The 18596-nt window shown below is 44.4% G+C and overlaps 1 protein-coding gene across 1 annotated transcript in view; it reads right to left on the reverse strand.

Moving 5' to 3' along the window:
- NIBAN1 (niban apoptosis regulator 1) overlaps positions 1-18596 on the reverse strand; it is a 97717-nt gene that overhangs the window by 4707 nt on the left and 74414 nt on the right. Inside the window, exons 7-13 of the mRNA XM_077763363.1 lie at positions 17631-17735; positions 17166-17328; positions 12058-12245; positions 9289-9450; positions 7656-7766; positions 5795-5902; positions 1521-1632 (exon numbers count right to left, since the gene is read on the reverse strand). Coding sequence (XP_077619489.1) covers positions 1521-1632; positions 5795-5902; positions 7656-7766; positions 9289-9450; positions 12058-12245; positions 17166-17328; positions 17631-17735 — 949 coding nt within the window. The remainder of the gene's footprint in view (positions 1-1520; positions 1633-5794; positions 5903-7655; positions 7767-9288; positions 9451-12057; positions 12246-17165; positions 17329-17630; positions 17736-18596) is intronic.

Below are 18596 nucleotides of genomic sequence, written 5' to 3' on the forward strand. Positions count from 1 at the left end.
GATTTTATCCAGAAGCCGAACTTCCTTCCCAGCTTTTCTGGCTTATCCACAGTTTCTCAACTTCAAATTCCAGCTTTTAGTCACCCTCTTCCAGCTGTCTTTCCCTGACGACCTAAAGCCCACACACCCATTCCAAACTCTGGGCCTCTGCAGCATTCATTCTTTCATTCCTTCGCTCATTCATTTTATGAATGGGACGGACTTTGAGAATCCAAAGATGAATAAAATACGGCTTTGGCTTTCAAGGAGCTCGCAGTCTAGAACAGCATCACCTGTATCACTATGGAGGCCCCGTTGCAGGGCAGGCCTGACATTTCTCTGCTTCACCTCCCAGTCCAGTCCTGAACGCGTAATGGGTGCTCAGTACTGAGCAGGCAGAGAGAGCCCTGTTGACCTGTAGTGTCTAGAATGGAGACCTGTGTGCATCCAGCTCGGTCTTAGAGGCCTTGAGGGAACTAAAAGCGTTAACAATAATGATAGCAGCTGACAGTTTTGACCTTCCAGAGCTGCGCACATTGTACAGTGCCCAACAGTATCACATTCAAGGGGGTACCATTCGCATCAGGATCAGCACAGATTTGTGTGGTCGGCAAGATTCCCCAGCCCCTAGCAGGAGAGCATCCTACTCTGATAAGATCACTGTATCATGGCAATTTTTTGACAGAGAGCAGACAAGTGTCCAGAGAGTGGGAGCCATTTCCTAATTGGCTCGAAGGTACCACAGTGGACTGGCCTTGAGCGGGGCCCTCCGGTCACACACAGTGCTGACATCTTTCTATTTCTTACCTCGCTGGGTTGGCTACTGTGACCCGGGGCTTGTGCTGGGCCAGCTTTCTTTGTGGAGGGTTTTTTTGTGATACTAACACCTTCTCCAAGGAAGGTGTCAGGCCTGCAGTTTCAGAGAATGGCCCTGTAGGGTGGGTTTCTATCTAAGTTTTCCTGTCCACAGGCCCATCACAAGCGAGGCCTAATTCCACGGACGGGGGACACGGAGCACTGTGTCAGCGCCTTGTGTCTGCTTCTGTCCAGCTGACAGGAGGTGAGGAATGTGCTGAGGGAGCAGCTGGCAGCCCCTGCTCCAGGATTCACCTCCTCCTGGCTCTGGGAGGGGCTGTGAGTCTGTGGCTAAAAGCACCTGTTTGCCTTTGTTTCTGTCTGGAGCAGCTGGGGGAAGACAGCTGTTGCTGAGACAGTCCAGCTTTAATCTCCCCAAACCTCGGTTTTCTCTGAAAAAATGAAGCTTGAAATTCCTGTCTCACAGAGTTCTTATTTATATTCAAAGAAATAATATCTAACGGGCCAGCACGGTGTGTGCCAAACCATGGACCACAGTCAAGGTCAGTAAGTATCCTTCTCTCTTTCCTCTCCTTTCTTCTCTGTCTCCCCAACACACCAGTATTGATTTCCTCTTCCCCTTCCATACCTGTTGAGAAACTTCGCTGGCCTCCCTGGGTCCCCCTTGAGGGGTGCTCCCGTCCATCTGGTGTCCCCACCTTCAGCACCAAGAAATTCTCCCTTACCTTTCAGAGTTTCATCAAGGAGGCTCTGATGTAAAATCTCCTCATAGACATTTTCAACATGAATCATGTTGGTGTGATCTGCAAAAATGAACTGCTCATATTTCTGAAGCTCCTAGAGGGTGAGAGATAGGAAGACAAAGGACAAGGCATGAGAGGCCAGTTTGTAGAGGAGGTGCAGACAGCATGGCTCCCATACGTGACCCCTTCTTCAGAGAGTGGCACCCTCAGCACTGGTCATTCCCTTCCTTTTCCCCAGGCACCGAGGCACCATTTCCTGTACTGCGCACACAGATTTTGATCATCTCAAAGCCCTATCGGTGGGTCAGTGGGTCTCAAGGCCCTCCTTTTTTTCCATTATAGCCAAAATGCTTCTTTCTTGTGAAAACATATGGTATCTGTCTTTCTCTGACTGACTTATTTAGCTCAGCATAATACCCTCGAGTTCCAACCACATTGCTACAAGTGGCCAGATTTCATTCTTTCTCATTGCCATGTAGTATTCCATTGTATTGATAAACCACATCTTCTTGATCCATTGGTCAGTTGATGGACATTTATGTTCTTTCCATATTTTGGCTATTGTGGAGAGTGCTGCTATGAACATTGGGGTACATGTGCCGCTATGCATCAGCACTCCTGTATCCCTTGGGTAAATTCCTAGCAGTGTTATTGCTGGGTCATAGGGGAGTTCTATTTGTAATTTAAAAAAAATTTTTTTAAAATGTTTTATTTATTTTTAGGAGAGATAGAGAGAGACAGCGTGAACAGGGGAGGGTCAGAGAGAGAGGGAGACACAGACTCTGAAATAGGCTCCAGGTTCTGAGCTGGCAGTCAGCACAGAGCCCGATGCGGGGCTCGAACCCACGAACCGCGAGATCATGACCTAAGTGAAAGTCGGACGCTCAACCGACTAAGCCACCCAGGCGCCCCCTATTTGTAATTTTTTAAGGAACCTCCACACGGTTTTCCAGAGTGGCTGCACGAGTTTGTATTCCCAACAGGGAATTATTTATCTTAAGTTTATACCTAGAAGTGAAATTGCTGGGTCCTGGAATAGATGTTTAACTTTATTAGGATGAGGTCTTTTTCAGGTGTGGAGAATCTCTAGCCAAGGGCTCTTCAGGAACATTCTCCTCCTTCCCTCCAACTGGCCCTGACACTCATTGACAACCAGGCAGGATGCAGAAGCCCTGAAAGCCCTGAACCCTTTTTGCTCCCAGAGAGTTTCCAGATGGCTCGAGGACAGGGAAGGGGTCAAAATGTACAAAAACCACATGCCAGGGATTAAATCGGTTATCCTTAGAGCTGATGTTGCTGGAAGGGCCCCAAGGGCCAGGGCTTTAGCAGCAGGATTTGATGCCTTTTGCCTGAAGGGACAGGGTTTACGGCAGGTGATCAGAAGCCAACACAGGCAGACGACCCTCAGTGCTACAGGACTTGGGGGCCTGCCGTCCAGGGCCAGGTGATAATGGGGTCCCTTTAAATCCACCCTAGAGCAAAGACAAAGGATTGAAATGACATGAGCTCCCATGACCCAGAGAAGGTCTGTGAGGCAGGACTGACACACAGACAAGAACTGTGTGGAAAGAACACCTGCCAGGAGGCTGGACACTGCCCTGGATTGGCTGTGGGCCTGAGCAAGTCATGTCACTGCTCTGTGCCTCTCCCTTCCTCTGCAAAGTAAGGGGCACGGGGGCTCAAGTCTGGAACACCCTTTCATCTCCCCAGGTGGTCTCCCATTCTGATTCTTGCCTCAAGACTAGGTGAAAACATGACTCTGGGACATCCTCTCTGACCCCATAAGCAGAGCGGGACACCAGCTCAGAACCCTGGCCACCACTCTTCGCCATAAGGCCACTGCTGGGCTCATCACACAGCATTCCATATGCCCGTCTGTGCCTGCCTGCTGCCTCCAGGCTATGAACTCCAGGACAGCAGGGACATTGGCCTAGCACAGTGCCTGGATCACATTTGACACATATTCAATAAATGTTTTTGGAATAGCAGGCCTTTAAAATTTCGAACAGCTAACTAAGTGTGTGGAAAGGAACAATTTCTAGGGATGTTTATACTGTTGTGACATGTCTGGCTTTATAAAATAGGTCTTCTATATTGAACTGATTAAACGCTAACATATGTTTAATTCCTTGGAGCAATCTAACTGGTAGCCCTGAGGGTGGATCTTGGGGAATCAGAATTTTTTTTACAGCTTCCCAGGCAATTTTAATGTGCAGCTGGGATTGAGTACCGCAGATCTAGGAAGCTGTGATATAAAGAACCATGGGGACCTTGCTTTAGTAAAATAAAGAATCCTCCGGGGCGCCTGGGTGGTGCAATTGGTTAGGCGTCCAACTTCGGCTCAGGTCATGATCTCACGGTTCGTGGTTCGAGCCTCATGTCAGGCTCTGTGCTGATAGCCAGCTCAGAGCCTGGAGCCTGCTTCAGATTCTGTATCTCCCTGTCTCTCTGACCCTCCCCTGCTCATGCTGTGTGTGTCTCTCTCTCTCTCTTAGAAATAAATAAAACATTTAAAAAATTAATAATAAAAAAAAGAATCCTTCAATGAAGCAGGTAATCCCCCAATCTGCCCATTCTGAAAATCCAGCTTTTAGGAAATTTCTTGGCACTGGAATAATATCCTTCTTTCTGAAAAGCTAGGGTCTCAGCTTCTTTTGAAACCAATCTCTCTTGATTAAAAATCACAAGAGCATTTTATAGATTGGGTACAATTCCGCTGATGCTTGGAAAATGGGAACTCATGAGAAAGGGGACTTCTTTACCCTTCTCCTCTTCTGGGAGAAGGAGGCCTTGCGGCGCCCAGATTGCTTTGGGATAGAAGAAGAAAAACACCCTCAGCAGAATGTCTGGGTACAGACACAATTAGAGCTGGGCTAAGTCCTCCTCTGGGAGGCTACATCTTCCCATCCACAAATGGCCAAAGGCCAAACATACAGACAGGTGCTTCACTCCTTTGGCTTTATCAAACTCCTAGAAATAAATGCTAGGTACTAGATATGCCAAGACTTTGAAGAAAAAAAAAGTATAGAATATAAAAATAACCAAAGAAATTAATGTAGTAAAATAACTTATGCAAAGGATTTTAATGTTCCAATTCTTGGAGACCCTCTAAGCTACCCCAAAAGCCCTTTTTGAATTCTAAAAAGCTCTTTGTGATTTTCTCCAAGAGGGAGAAAGCACTGAAAATGTCCAGGCTCATAGATCATTTCTGAAATACAGAAACAGCAATAGTAGTAGTAGGTACCATTTACTGAGTGCATGCCACGTTAGCAGCAGGTGTGAGCTGAGGTCAGTCTCTGGTGGTTACCAGCTGCGACTTTGGGCCTGTGACTTAATCCCTCAGATTTCCTCATTTGTATAATGAAGATATAAATAGCACCTCCTCCTAGCATTGTCGTGAAAATTATTGAGATAATCCATACAAAGCGTTTTATATATTGCCCAACACAGGGTAAGCACACATCAAATATTAATTAAATCATTCTAGTCTCTGCAATCTTAAAAAACATACTGCAAAATATGTCATCTCCATTTCCTAGAAGATGGAACCTAGGCCAAGAAAGAGGAAAAGTGACTTGCTCAAGGCCCCAGAGCCAATACACAGAGGTGCCAGGACTTGAACCTAGATCTTGAACAAGCCTCCACAGGCAGCTTGCCTATTGCTCTGCTCTGCAGACTAAGTCACACCTTCATAATCATGGCTGTCACTGGCAGCAGGTTTAGGTGGTTTCAGTTTCATTGATTTCACCAAACAAATTTTACTGGATTTAAAAGAAAAAATAGCCTTCTGTAATCATGTTTCTTAGGTCTATTCCTAGATTTAGCAGTTGAGTTTCAGAGGACATGTGGTTCCCATGAGTCATACTATGATGAAGAGCACGTGGTGTCCTCAGATGGTCTATGGAAACCCTTAATTTGGCTCAAAGTCAGATCATTGCCTTTGAGAGTTTGTCCAGGCCAGGGGTCAGCAAATCTGGCAGCTGCTTGTTCTTTCAAATAAAGTTTTATTGGAACACAGAAGGACCCATTGTTAATATATTGCCTACGTCTGTTTTTGCACTTAGCAGAGCTGAGTAGCTGCAACAAAACAGTGTGACCCACGAAACCTAAAAGATTTACTAGCTGATCACTGATAGAAAAATTTGCTGACCCCTCCCTGGTGTAGTCTACTGTTTGGAAGCACATCATAGCAAAAGAACTTGCTTGAACTTCATAGCAATACAAGGAGGCTCTCTGGAGTAACTCCATCCCCTTACTGGTTTGCACGTGGATGCCAGTGCCTTCTGCACAGTGGGAAGTGTGATTTGAACCAGTGCCTCTTGAAATATCCTCTTCCGGATGGTGCTGCTGTCATAATCATATTGCTGTCAATACAGAGATAGAAACATATGCTAAATAGCAACATTGCAATCTGTTAACTTTTGCTTAAACAAAAACTCAGTCACTCACTTGTCTCCATTTCCTCCTAATTTCTGAGAACCTTGTGGTGTTTCTAAGGTCTCAGAGATCTTATCATGCAATCCTCTCAACTCAGGGTGGAGGATACAACTATTAGCGATCCATCTTATCTTCCCCTCTTACAGATAGGGAAAGATCTGTAGGCAAGATCAAAACAGTGACTTCTACATTCCAAAGAAGATGGGGACAGAACTGGGGAGTGAGTTTGTATGTCATCACCCCTGTCCTGGGTTGCTCCATGGGAGCCACAATCATCTACTTCTTTCACTTCACATCCTAAAAGCAGGATTAGTGGGTTGTAATGATTTTCACAAGGGAAGAGAGTCTGGCTCATAGCAACCTTAACACTGTGGCATGTTAACCAAAGAAGTTTAGTATCTAGACCAAGAACAATGACGATTCACTGCTCTGCATGGAATATTCAAGCCTAGGGACCACAGTTTGGTTTTAGATGATACTTTAAGGGGATCACAGACAAACTGGAACATAGTCACAGGCATGTGAGCAGAATGGTTAAAGACAAGGAGGCATTCATACTGGAAATAACAACTTATGGTGAACTCTTAGCTCTATTCAAACAACCAAAGGCTACTATATTGAGGGACATGAACAGAGAGGACAGAACCAGAATCACCAATGGTGAGAACTTTGGCTTCACATTAGAAGTATGTTCTTTCAGTTAAAGGTGTCCGGAGAAGAAATGGACTGTCCTGAGAGGTATAAAGTGTCCCAACACTGGAGGTGATATTGACATTGATACTATCTTTTCTTTCCAATTGGAAGTTCATTATTATTTGTGTTACCATAATAAAAATTGCATTTAATCTCAGTGATTTGGTTGCCAGAGTTCCCTACTTCCTGTGTGGTACTTTGATCTTCTGCTTCAAGGCACTGCGTAGGGGAATAGGTAGTAAGAAATTAGTGGACTAAGAATAGTTTGAGCTGTAGGCTCACCATTGACTAGCCTGATGAGCTTAAGTAAGACACACTAGCTCTTCGTGAGTCAGCTTCCTCATCTCTATAATGGAGACATATTCTAATTATATCACAAGTCCTTGTGAAAACCAAACAAAGCAGGATAGGTTAAAAACAAAAAAGCTTTAAAAATATACCATAGATGTGTAAGCTGTTATTATTAAAAACCATTTGGTTATATACTTAACCAGTAAGTACATTAAAAGTACATTAAAAACAATTTCACATGGTGGGCAGCCTTTGTTCTTTTTTTTTTTTTTTTTGAGTATTTCCTTTTCCAGGAGATTTTGATTTTTCTAAAAAATGTTGGCCAATTTAAATGGATTTTACTATGTAAGCTCTTTGAAGGAGGCTGTGTCTTGCCTATCACAGGGAATACCTATCACAATGTTTTACTTATAGTGGACAGGCAATAAATATCAAGTCCAATTGCTATGAAAGTAAGCAGGGAACAGGTCACTTCTAGCTGATAGGCAATGATGCCGAGGGCCTGCGGTCCCTAAATCTGCCACTAGATGGCAGAACAGGCAAGAAAGTCATGCTGGGGGGACCAGCTGCGTGGTAGCCATTGCTACCTCAAGGGGGCCGGGGGCTGTGAAAGAGAACTTAGTATTTTCCACTTAACAAAAGAAGCAGGGGTCACGCTCTTGTTTTATGCTTCCCACAAATGAGAGAATGGTTTACCTTTAAGACTCGGAGCTTCACCTTCTCAATGGCGACCACAATTTTGGAGGCCTCTCCTTGGAGGTGTGGGGAAAGCAATTGCTCGAAAGTGAATACTGCATTCTCCATTAGCTAGAAACCAAAAGCGACACAGAACGGTGCCTGGTCAGAGGCCAGCGTCTCTACCCCGGAGCAGGGAGGGGATGACCATCACAGTCCCCTCAGGCACTACTCTGGGACCACCCAGGACAACAGAGCCTCATGCCCTCTACATGGGTTGTGAAATAAATAGGCACCTGGCCACAGGGGAATCAATAAGAGTCTGAGAAGTAAGCACACACTCACACTTGTGTGTTGGTATGTATTTTCCCCCCTTCTCTCTTCTTATTCTCTGAGCTGGAAAACCCATGGAGGCCATGGGGTTGAGAACACCATCCTCCCTGTGGGAGTCTCCCCCAGTCTCTATGCCTGCAGCCAGGACTTGACAAAGTGAGGTTGGGCGGCTTCTCCAATGAGTTTTTGGCTGCTTTTTAAATCCTGCACTTCCATTCTTGGGTGGATGTGAACCACTCTGGCACACCTCTCTCCACTCCCAGCCCACCACCCCACCTCTCTGTCTTTCTCTGCCGGACTGGAAGGGAGGCAGGGTCAGGGCTTGGTGGGGAGAGTGGCTGATGTGCACAAGAGTCAGGAAACGGAAGGAATTTAGATTTCTTATTCTCTGCACGTGTGCCTGTATCAGCTTCACCAGGGTTCAGTATTACCAAAGGGGCTTCTGTTAAACTGTTGCCCAATTTTGTTCCTGGTTCATTTTTAATCCTTCACTCAGAGGCTAGATAATACGGTATATCACTTAATCCGTCCTGTAACTTTTAAGGACAAAAATGGTTCTTTCTTCCCCAAGCCTGTGATCCCAACACGTGAACATATACCTTTGTTATAGCACTCTCAAACACTGTTAGTGACCTTATCTAAGCATCTGCCTCTGAAGTGGGGTCCGGCACAATGTCCAGGCTCCTAGGGAGCTCCCCCAGAACACCTCTGACATAGAATTGGCCTCTTATGGCTTCAGTGATCACACCTTTCTTCATTTAGAAAGCATTAGGGTGTGGAATGGATTTGTAGTTGTTCCTGGAGAAAATGTTCCTTGTGGGGGAAAAAAGGTAGATCTACCAAGTAGATGCAAGAAATCCAGATAGGAAGCCATGATTGATTGATTGATTGATTTACTCTTAACCAGGTTAGGGAATTAATTTAATCCAGTAGTTCTCCATTGTGGCTGCATATTAGAAGCAGTGGGCATGGGAGTGGGGGAAATCACTGGGAGTGGGGTCTAGACATCAGGATTTCTCAAAAGCTCCCCAGACGATCTGAATGTGCAGCCAAGGTTAAAAGCACTGGTTTGACAAAGCAGGTAATTGCCAGTTAATGCTGCCTTATTTCCCTGAAATGGTTTTTTTTTCCTTCCTGATGCTCGTTCACATGGAAGAAAGATGAAGCCAGCGGGGAGGACAGGTACGTCCTCACTCCACACGATGATGACACAAATGGGCCTCACTGCCCAGAGCCACGCTAGCACACCAATCTCACTGGCCAGCCCCAGTTTCTCTGCTATCTCCATCCTCACCCCCAGGGGGTCCCCTGGGGCTCCCACCTCCTGCATGTAGTTCTGGGTCCTCTGGACCACCAGATCGACGTGGGGGAATCTGAAGCGGCTCTTGAGATCCTGCAAGCGCTCCTGGAGCAGGTTGACTTTAATATAACAAGGTTCCATCTTCACAGAATCCAGTGGAAGATTCATAAGCCGGTCTAGATGCTGCGTTTTGGTGAAGGGAAAAGTTAAATATCTTCAGACTCAGGAGCAAATTGGCATGCATATTACATATTACATAAAGTCTAAACTACGTCAGTGACATTTCAATTGTGCTGACTCCCTCCTTCGGGGGTCCCTGGGGCAGCTCTATTGCCAGGGCAGGGACTGGGGGAGGACCCGGCTGGAGGATGGAAGGACCCAGGGAAGCATCTAGGGGGCTCCAATCTTGGCTCTTGATGGACTCTGGGCTCCCACCTCCAGAGCTGAGGCTCTCTGGCACCTGGAATTGCTGCTGGGCCCACAAGCCTCCCAAGCCTTTCGTAATGAGGGCCAAGCACTTACAAAACCTCAGCAAGGTTGGGATGCCCTTGCGCCCGGCACTCCGGGAATGAAGCCAGACCCCCCCGCCCCCCGGTTCTCTGAGGTTGTCAGTGCCCATGGAATCTCCCTCTGCCATAGGTGCTCTGCGGTGCCAGTGGGTGGGGAGGTGGGTGGTAGGAAGAAGCCTGGCCTAGGAGAGGCATCCAGTTTAGAAGCTGGGGTCCCCCTCTGGCTTGCACAAGTGATGACTTGATCAGTGAGGCCACAGGGCTTCCAGCAACGGACTGCCTCCGCTAAAGATGTCAGGTTTCACCAGCATACTCTTACACCGCGAGTATTGTTGCTGAGAGAAGGCATTCTATTTTCCAAGCTTACTTTAATTTAAAAAATTTTTTTTAATTTTAATTTTTAAAATTGAATACTAGGTATCTAGAACAAACAGGATGGCGGGTGGAGAAAGAGAAGATAGAAAGGTAATGACCATGTATGTTCAGGGAAAACTGGAGAGTAGCACAGAGTGGGAGTAGTATCGATGGGCTGTCCGATTTTCAAGTCACAGAAAACAGACAAATCTAGGCTTCTAGGTTCCTCTAAATAGGAATTGTTCAAGGGCCCGTTTTCTTTGTGTTTTTAAAGAGAAAATGTTACTCTCGTTGAGAAGTCAGTTGTGGGAGCCACACTGAAGTGGAATGAATGAGCACAAGCATGCGATCAAACTTGTCCCTCCTCACACAATATATACTGGATTTATTTTTAAGAAATAACAATTAGGTGGGCAGGAGAGGGAAAATGGGTTACTGCTTTGCTTCTGTCAGACCCACCAAAGTTTAAGCAAGCGGTAATACCTATAATACCTATTGCTGACAGGCAAATGGAAGAAAGTCCTCTGCCATATCCAATTGGTGGAAACATAAAATTTAAATCTTTTTCTTTAAAATGCAAATAGCAAAAAAAATAAAATAAAATAAAATAAAATAAAATGCAAATAGCAACATCTGTTAACAGGAGAAATAAACCTATGTTTCAACCTAGCATGCCTCTCTCTTACAGGCATGAAAATATCAGAGTATAATATATGTAACAAGGTTATTTATTGCAGCTTCGTCCATGATGCAGGCAACATTTGGAGAGTTGAATAAATCACGGTACAGTCATACATGAAATATTATGTAGCCATTATAAAGGATGATTTAGAGCTATAACAGCTGACCTGGAGACAGCTTCATGAGGTATGTTTTCAATGAGAACACTGATAAACAGAGTAGGATATGTAATATGATCCCATTTTTCTAAGAGCAAACAGTCTGGAAAAACAGCCTCTAAATGTGTATGTTTTATATGCTATACAAGCAGGGGGAAAATACAGAATGACATATGCTAAAATGCTAACAACAGTGACCCGTAGGGAGGTAGATGATGCCAGGGTAGAAGGGGGGGAGTAAAGGCAAGTTTTGAAAAAGACTGCAAAAAGAAACTTCAAAATATTCATAAACTTTATCCTGTTTATGTACAATTACATGTGTATGTATGCATAAAGATATAAGAAAGAAGAAAAAAAGACAGTAACTGGTTTTATCCACTGACTGGTAGCGATGTCAAGAGTAAATCCGAGTTGCCATATTATAGTTGTCAGTGATTCTCGAACTTTAGGGTGCATCACATCCTTAGAGGGCCCTTGTAAACCAGACTGCTGGGCCCTACTGCCCTGAGTTTCTGATTCAGTACAGAGCTGGTGGGGGCCTTAGAATCTGTGTTTTTAACAGCCAGGTGATTATGATGCTGCTGGTCCAGGGAACAAACTTCGAGAAACATTGTTTTTATCATTATTGGAAACAAACCAACAAACAAAATTTATATAAATGAGGATATATGCTTCTCTATTTGTATGAACAAGAAAAAAACTATGTGAAAACACATTCTAAGCTGTTTATATTAGTTAATTCAGTGAGTCAGGAGTAGAGGTGGCCTAGGTGTTGGGGTGAGTATGGGTAATTAATTTTGCCCGTATATATATTATGCTCATATATCTATGTGAGCATATTGTTTCACTTGTGCAGGCAGATTACTATTCTTGCAACTTGAAAAACACTGATAAAGGAAATCAGGTAAATGGACTGAGGGATGGGGTGGCTGGGTGAATGGAAGAACTAGATGAATGGGTAGAAGGAAAGGAGGGTGAGGAAAAGAAGGAAGAGAGGAAAGGAAAGAATGTATGAATGCAGTTAAGCACCAAGAAAAAGGCAGCCCCAGGCAGACCATTCACACTCAACTCCTTGGGTTCATATCTACCTCCTTTAGCTGAGCGGTGTCTTTGGTCGTCTGAAAGTTCTGGCTAAGTTCATCCACTTCTTTTTCAAAGAGTGAGCGTACTTCACTGAATCCTGAGCTCACCGGCCCCATGAGCTCCTCCAGAATGGACGCTAAGAATGGCTGGACACTCTCCGCGCAGCTTCTCTCTGCTGGCTGGGCCACCATTGCTGAGATAGGAAACAGACAGAAAACCACCACTTGTTATAGGGAAAATTGGGTTCAAAGTCACACGAGCCAGGCCACGGCTGGGCAGTATCCCACAGAGCCATTCAACAGCCAAGGCAAGCTCAAATGGGCAAGACAGACCAGCACAGAGTCCTGCGCCAGCACTCACCAGAATGGAAAACCATTAAATGCCTTCAGAATCGAGACACACAATCCCTCCCCTCCCCAAGCTTTCCTCTGCCCTGGGATGAAACGTATTTTTCTGCACGGTGCCTATAAACATTCAGTGCCTAATACAAAAAAGAAAATGCTTTTTACCTATTTACTATCAATCATCATTATATGTGCATAGTTTGTCTTCTAAAAAACACGATTTAGTAAGTTTTTTTTAATTGGGGTCTAACTGACATCTGACATTATATTAGTTTCAGTTATACAACATAATGACTCAATATTTGTATATAACAATTTATTGTTATTAATTAATTAATTTTTAATTAATTTCTCTAAGAGTTCATCAGCTCATATAATTCAATTCCCCTCTCCCTCCTCAAGAGGCTTTTTAAAAACTCAAGTGCTGTCTTTTCTTGGGCAAACAGAAACAAATTGCATTCAGAAAAAATGCCACCCACTTCCCATCTCCCAATTTTTGTTAAAAAGCTATTTTTTTCCTGATATTCAAGGAAAATATGTGCAGGGATAAAAATATAGAGAGTGCAAAAAATCATACAGAGGGATGAAAAAAATGTAACCACACTTCCCAGAGGCAATAAAGATGCTCATTCAGGAAGTCTGAATAGGACATGCAGAGCTGCATTTATTTATTTATTATTTTAATTTTTAATTAACAATTTTTTAATGTTTATTTTCATTTTTCAATAGAATTTATTGTCAAGTTGGCTAATATACAGTGTATACAGTGTACTCTTGGTTTTGGGTGTAGATTCCCATGATTCATCATGCTTATTTTCATTTTTGAGAGAGAGAGACAGAGACAGAGACAGAGACAGAGTGCAAGTGGGGGAGGGGCAAAGAGAGAGGGAGACACAGAATCCGAAGCAGGCTCCAGGCTCTGAGCTGTCAGCACAGAGCCCAGCGTGGGGCTTGAACCCACGAACCGCAAGATCATGACTTGAGACAAAGTCGGATGCTTAACTGAAGGAACCACCCAGGCACCCGAAAGCTGCATTTTTTTAAAGTCCTAAGGTGACTGTCAAGATGAGCTAGGTTTAAAAACAATGAACTAGCGAAGGAAGGCTGAGCTGGAAAAGGCTTGAGCTCTTTCTGTAAACTGGAAGGCTAGCTTTGTGGCGCTGGTATGTCACATAGCCTTGTCATGTAGAATCTCAGAACTAAGTAAGGAAGTATAAGTACATCTGGGTGTCCAATCCTTACATTTTATAGGTGGACAGTAAGAGGCCTGGAGGTGTCAGATGGCTTAACTAAGGTCACACCTAATTTGTGCATCTAGGGGACTATAGTTCAAGTGTATTTCTTAATCTTTTATTGGCAATAACTCGCTTGCAGTGAGATGAATGGCCACATTACTTCAATTTGCAGAAATATTTCACACTTATGGAGGATCAGACTGCCTCTTCTTCTAAGAATCTGAGACGACCAATACTATTAGTATTATGAATAATTCACAAATATTTGGTATATAAAATATTAATGAGATCTTGGAACTGCTAGGATTAAAAAAAAAACCCTTTTGATTATATGCTTTTCAAACAGTTCTCTGTTTGAAAAGCATCTGAATGAAATTTCAGAATAATGAACACAGGCAGTATGCAGAAAAGACTGAGGGGTAGCCGGCCGGTTTCACCTACTGAGTGGGGAGGAAATGGGCACAGGGAGGGGCCGGGGAGAAACCTGTTCCTCTCTGCCTGATTCCCACTGTTGCCTGTGCTCCCACGGGCTCCAGCCCCCTCCCTGCACCTTTATTCAGTGTACCTTTCCCCTTCATTCCTCCACCTCTGCTTGTGAACATCCCACTCGCCTCAAGACCCAGTACCAATTTCACCCACTCAAACAGCCTAAAGCCCTGGAACCACCACACAGCTCCCTGAACCAGTGTTTCCTTAGGGACTGGAATACATTTGACACCCCAGACGGATACGCTCTGCTGATTTCCAGGGACGCAGAGATGCTGTGGTAATGAATACTGTCCGGTGACACAATGATTCATAAGCCATCCCGAAGTTAGGGCAGCTGTGGAGAAGCCACTGAGCACAAAGATTAAGGCAGAAAGTGCTAGATAGAGTTCGAAGGGTGTGGAGCCTGACTCAGTTTGGTAATCTGGGGCAAATTACTTAATCTCAGGCTCAGTCTTCTCATCTGGGAGGTGGAGATCGTAAGAGTAATTACTTCTGAGTTTACTCTGTCCAAATGCTTCGAAGCATGTGTGACACTCCGTTAGCCGTTGTTATACCTTTCGGCATCATCCTTTTTTCCTATCAACCCACACTAAAACAGCACTGTTGTTATAAGGGGCCCACGTGGTTTTTTGAAGTTGAAGTGGTTGCTGTTTGTGAACCACTGTGCCCTCGATCACATTTTTTCCCTGCTGTTTCAGCATCTGTAACAGGCCTCCTATCCTCTTTTCGTAAAATTGCATTGTCTTCTTTATAACCTCATAGCCTTTGTATTCAGCAGGAGCAGAATCCATGCTTATTGAATGAATAAATAATTGTGGGGCAGAAGGAAAGATTGGTTGTTTTACTCTCAAGAATCATGTCGGAGGGAATGGGAAGAACAGTGCTTAACACTCCCCAAGTTTTCCTGAAACCCAAAGTCCTTTATTGACACAGTCTGAGGTATACAGTTGACCCCTGAACAATGCAAAGGTTAAGAGCGCTGACCCCCTGTGTAGTTGAAAATCTGTGTATAACTTTTGACTCCTCCAAGACTTAATAGCCTTAACATACATAAACAGTTGACAAACACATACTTTGTACGTCGTCTGTATTATATACTCTATTCTTGCAATAAAGGGAACTAGAGAAAATAAAGTGTTATTAAGAAAATCATTAGGAAAGGAAAATATATTTACAGTGCTATACCATACTATATAAGTGGGCCTGCACGGTTCAAACACCTGTTGTTCAAGTCTCAACTGTACTCACTGTATTAATGGTAGAGAACCAGAGGCCTGGTCAAAATGTGTTTCTGATACTGCCTTTTAAAAAGACTTGATCGTGACTTCCTTTCAAGGTATCTTTTAGGAAACAAAGACTAGTCTAGGGCAGAATGGTTTTCCATCTTATGTGGGTTATAGTGGAGCCACCGAGACCAGGCAAGAGAGAAAGGGAGAGGCTGGTTTAATCTGGGCCATGAGAATGGCCATGGTTAGGTCCAGCTCAGCCCAGCTCCCAGCAATGTGGGCTCGGGAGTTGGGTGCTGGCAGTTTTAGACTGAATACGGTACTTCGATATACAGTCAATTCTAGATCCGTTGTGCTAACGGAGGGATGAGAGATGTGGATACTAATACACACAAAATGCTGAAGTGAATTTATATCTTCCTGGGAAGGCATCACATGAACAGACATGCACACCTCTGCGGTAGTTATGCCTCCTCCACTCTACTCTGAAGTGCTCCTGGAGAGAAGGAGTTGGGTGGCCTGTTCACTGCTAAAGCTCTAGCACCTGGCTCAGAGAGCACTTAGTATTTTTTTAATGAATGAGTGAGTAAATGAGCAAGTGAATGAATAATCTGAAAACTAACAATAGAAGAGGATTGCTGATAAACAATCACAGAGGAGCCTGCAGGCTTCGCTCAAATGACATTGGGTGAGGTGCACTTGTTGGGATGTAGGAATGGAGGACTTTAACATTTGGTCCTGTAGAATCCCTTAGAGGCCATCTCAGGCCTCTTGTGAGGGCACAGGCAAATATTCTTCTGTTAATGGCCAGGTAGAGAACTTCCGCAACTTTGCAGTCCAGAAGGTCTTCATTCCAACTACCCAACTCTGCCCATATAGTATGAAAGCAGCCGTAGGCAATACATACATGAATGGGCACAGCTGTGTTCCAATGAAATGTTATTTACAAAAGTAGGTGGTGGGCCCGATTTGGGCCAAGGGCCACAGTTGGCAGACCCCTCTCTCGTGGGCACACCTGATTACAGAGGAGGACACTAACGCACATGGAAGTCAAGTGACCTTCCCAAGGACACATGACTGGCCAATGTTGCACTTGTGACTAGAATCTAGATTTATCAACTCTAAACCAATTTTTTTTCTTGTTGCTGGAAAATCCATTTATTCATCCATTCAAGTATTTGCTGAGAGTCTGTATATCCCAGGCATGGTACTAGCCCCTGGGTGTGCCTGAGTAAACCAGGGAGCACATGGCCCTGTTCTTAGCTTATAGCAGAGAAGGGGCAGAAGTATAACCCATTATAATCAGCGTAAGAAGTGCTACAGGGGCACCAGGTGGCTCAGCTGGTTAAGCGTCCAGCTTAACTCAGGTCATGATCTCACATTTGTGAGTTTGAGCCCTATATCGGGCTTTCTGCTGTCAGCACATAGCCGGCTTCAGATACTCTGTCTTCCTCTTGCTCTGACTCTCCCCCATTCTCTTGCACACACACCTGTGCTCTCTCTGTCTCTCTCAAAACTAAATAAACATTAAAAAGAAGAAGAGAAGTGCTCCAGCAGGGGAAGTGTGGGCAGTATCAGAATATACGGGCCCCACCACCAGGCAAGAAGCAAACTTTCCTCCACTTTGTGTTCCTGAAGTTTCCTCGGGAAGCTCCAGGCCCTCAGTAGTGCCTCTAGCGTACTCCTACTACACCTGTTAGCACCTCTTTCCAATTCCCTCAGTTTAGTTTTCCTCTGAAATTGTGTACTCTGACGAGCAGATGGAGCCTTATACGCACAGCTTATTTAGCACATAGGAGCACGGATGATCTCCACTGACCTTTGATCTTTCCAGTTAAGAAGTTCTTTGAGTTCACGATCTGATCCATGTCTGAACGGATGGTTCCTTCTAGGTTCTTTGTCAGAGTTCTGCATTCCTCCTTCAAGGCACTTAATCCTTCTGAAACTTGATGCCGAACCAGTTTGTAGGCCTCCTCAAGGACCTGCAACAGAGAACAGCACATAAATCTGGGCTCGGTCATGTGCAAGCGACTGACGGAGTCAAGTAGAGGGAGGAGGGTCAATCACAGATTATCATAACATAAACAAAACTGCACCCACACTCTAACTGTTCTTTCAAAGTCTGAGTCTGTTTGGATTAGTCCTCATGTAAGTGAGACTGAGCAGACTCAAGGTAGGCAGTTCTCTACCCAGCAAAGGAGTGATTTTTTTTATTTTTTAACCCTGCCTCCCAAAAAAGAAAGGAATTTGAGTAGCACAGTTGCGTAGCATAATCATTGCTTACACTGAGCCAGGCCCTCTTTCTGTCATTCTTCTTCCCCTTCATTTTAGGCAGAAGGTCTGTCTGAAGGGTTGGCAGGAGCTCCTCCATCACCAGGTTACTCAGGATCTGGGGAGAGGAAGATAGCCGCCGAGTCCGTTAGTGGGTGATTGCTGAATCTGAGCATCAGGCCAACTGAAGTTGTCATCACTGGCCGTCCGTGTCCAACAGAAGACTGTCCTGGGCTACATGAACTCAGCTGGGCTGATAGTTTAACTCTGGTTCTGAGGCTACAGAAATCTCAACGAAGACAATCTTCGAGGACCAATGTTCATAAATGTCTGCAAGGAACAGTAATGTCCGCTGATGGTTACCCATCAGGAAGGACAGAGTCCTCAGATTCAAACTTCTTATATTCAAACTAGAAGAATCTAGTGCCTTTAGGATAAAAGGCAAAACTTTCATTAGGGGTAAGGGCACACTTAGCAACATTGTGAAGGGGGTCAGGCTTGGTTTTGGTGGATTGCATCCTAGCTTGTGTCCCCTGGGACCATCATGCCCCCCAAGGTCCCTTGGGATCTATGTGTCTTCATGCTCTTTATCCCTGCTGTTTTCTGCACGCTCCCTCCATCCTCTTTAAAGTTTAGAAAAAGAAGAGGGTAACAGATATTTGGAGCAACTGGACATTTGTGGGATGAGCAGAATATGGGGAAGGGGATTTGAAGTTTTCAGAATATTTAAAAAAAAAACTGCTTCCAAGTCACTCCTAAAATTTTACTTGGCTCAATGAAAAAAAAATTTTTTTTAATTTGAGCAGTGTTCTCTGTGTCAATGCGTAACAATGCTCCTTCTTTAACTACCTACCTCCCCCCAGACTGGAGGAGATTTGTTGTTCAGATTCAGGTTTACTATAAATCTTTTGGGGCCCACAGCCTAGTTTTCAATATCAGGCTACAAAACAAGATATACAAGGGAAAAAGTAATTTTGGG

The sequence above is a fragment of the Crocuta crocuta genome, unplaced genomic scaffold (assembly GCF_008692635.1).
Source record: "Crocuta crocuta isolate KB4526 unplaced genomic scaffold, BGI_CrCroc_1.0 scaffold3, whole genome shotgun sequence".
Lineage (NCBI taxonomy): Eukaryota > Metazoa > Chordata > Mammalia > Carnivora > Hyaenidae > Crocuta > Crocuta crocuta.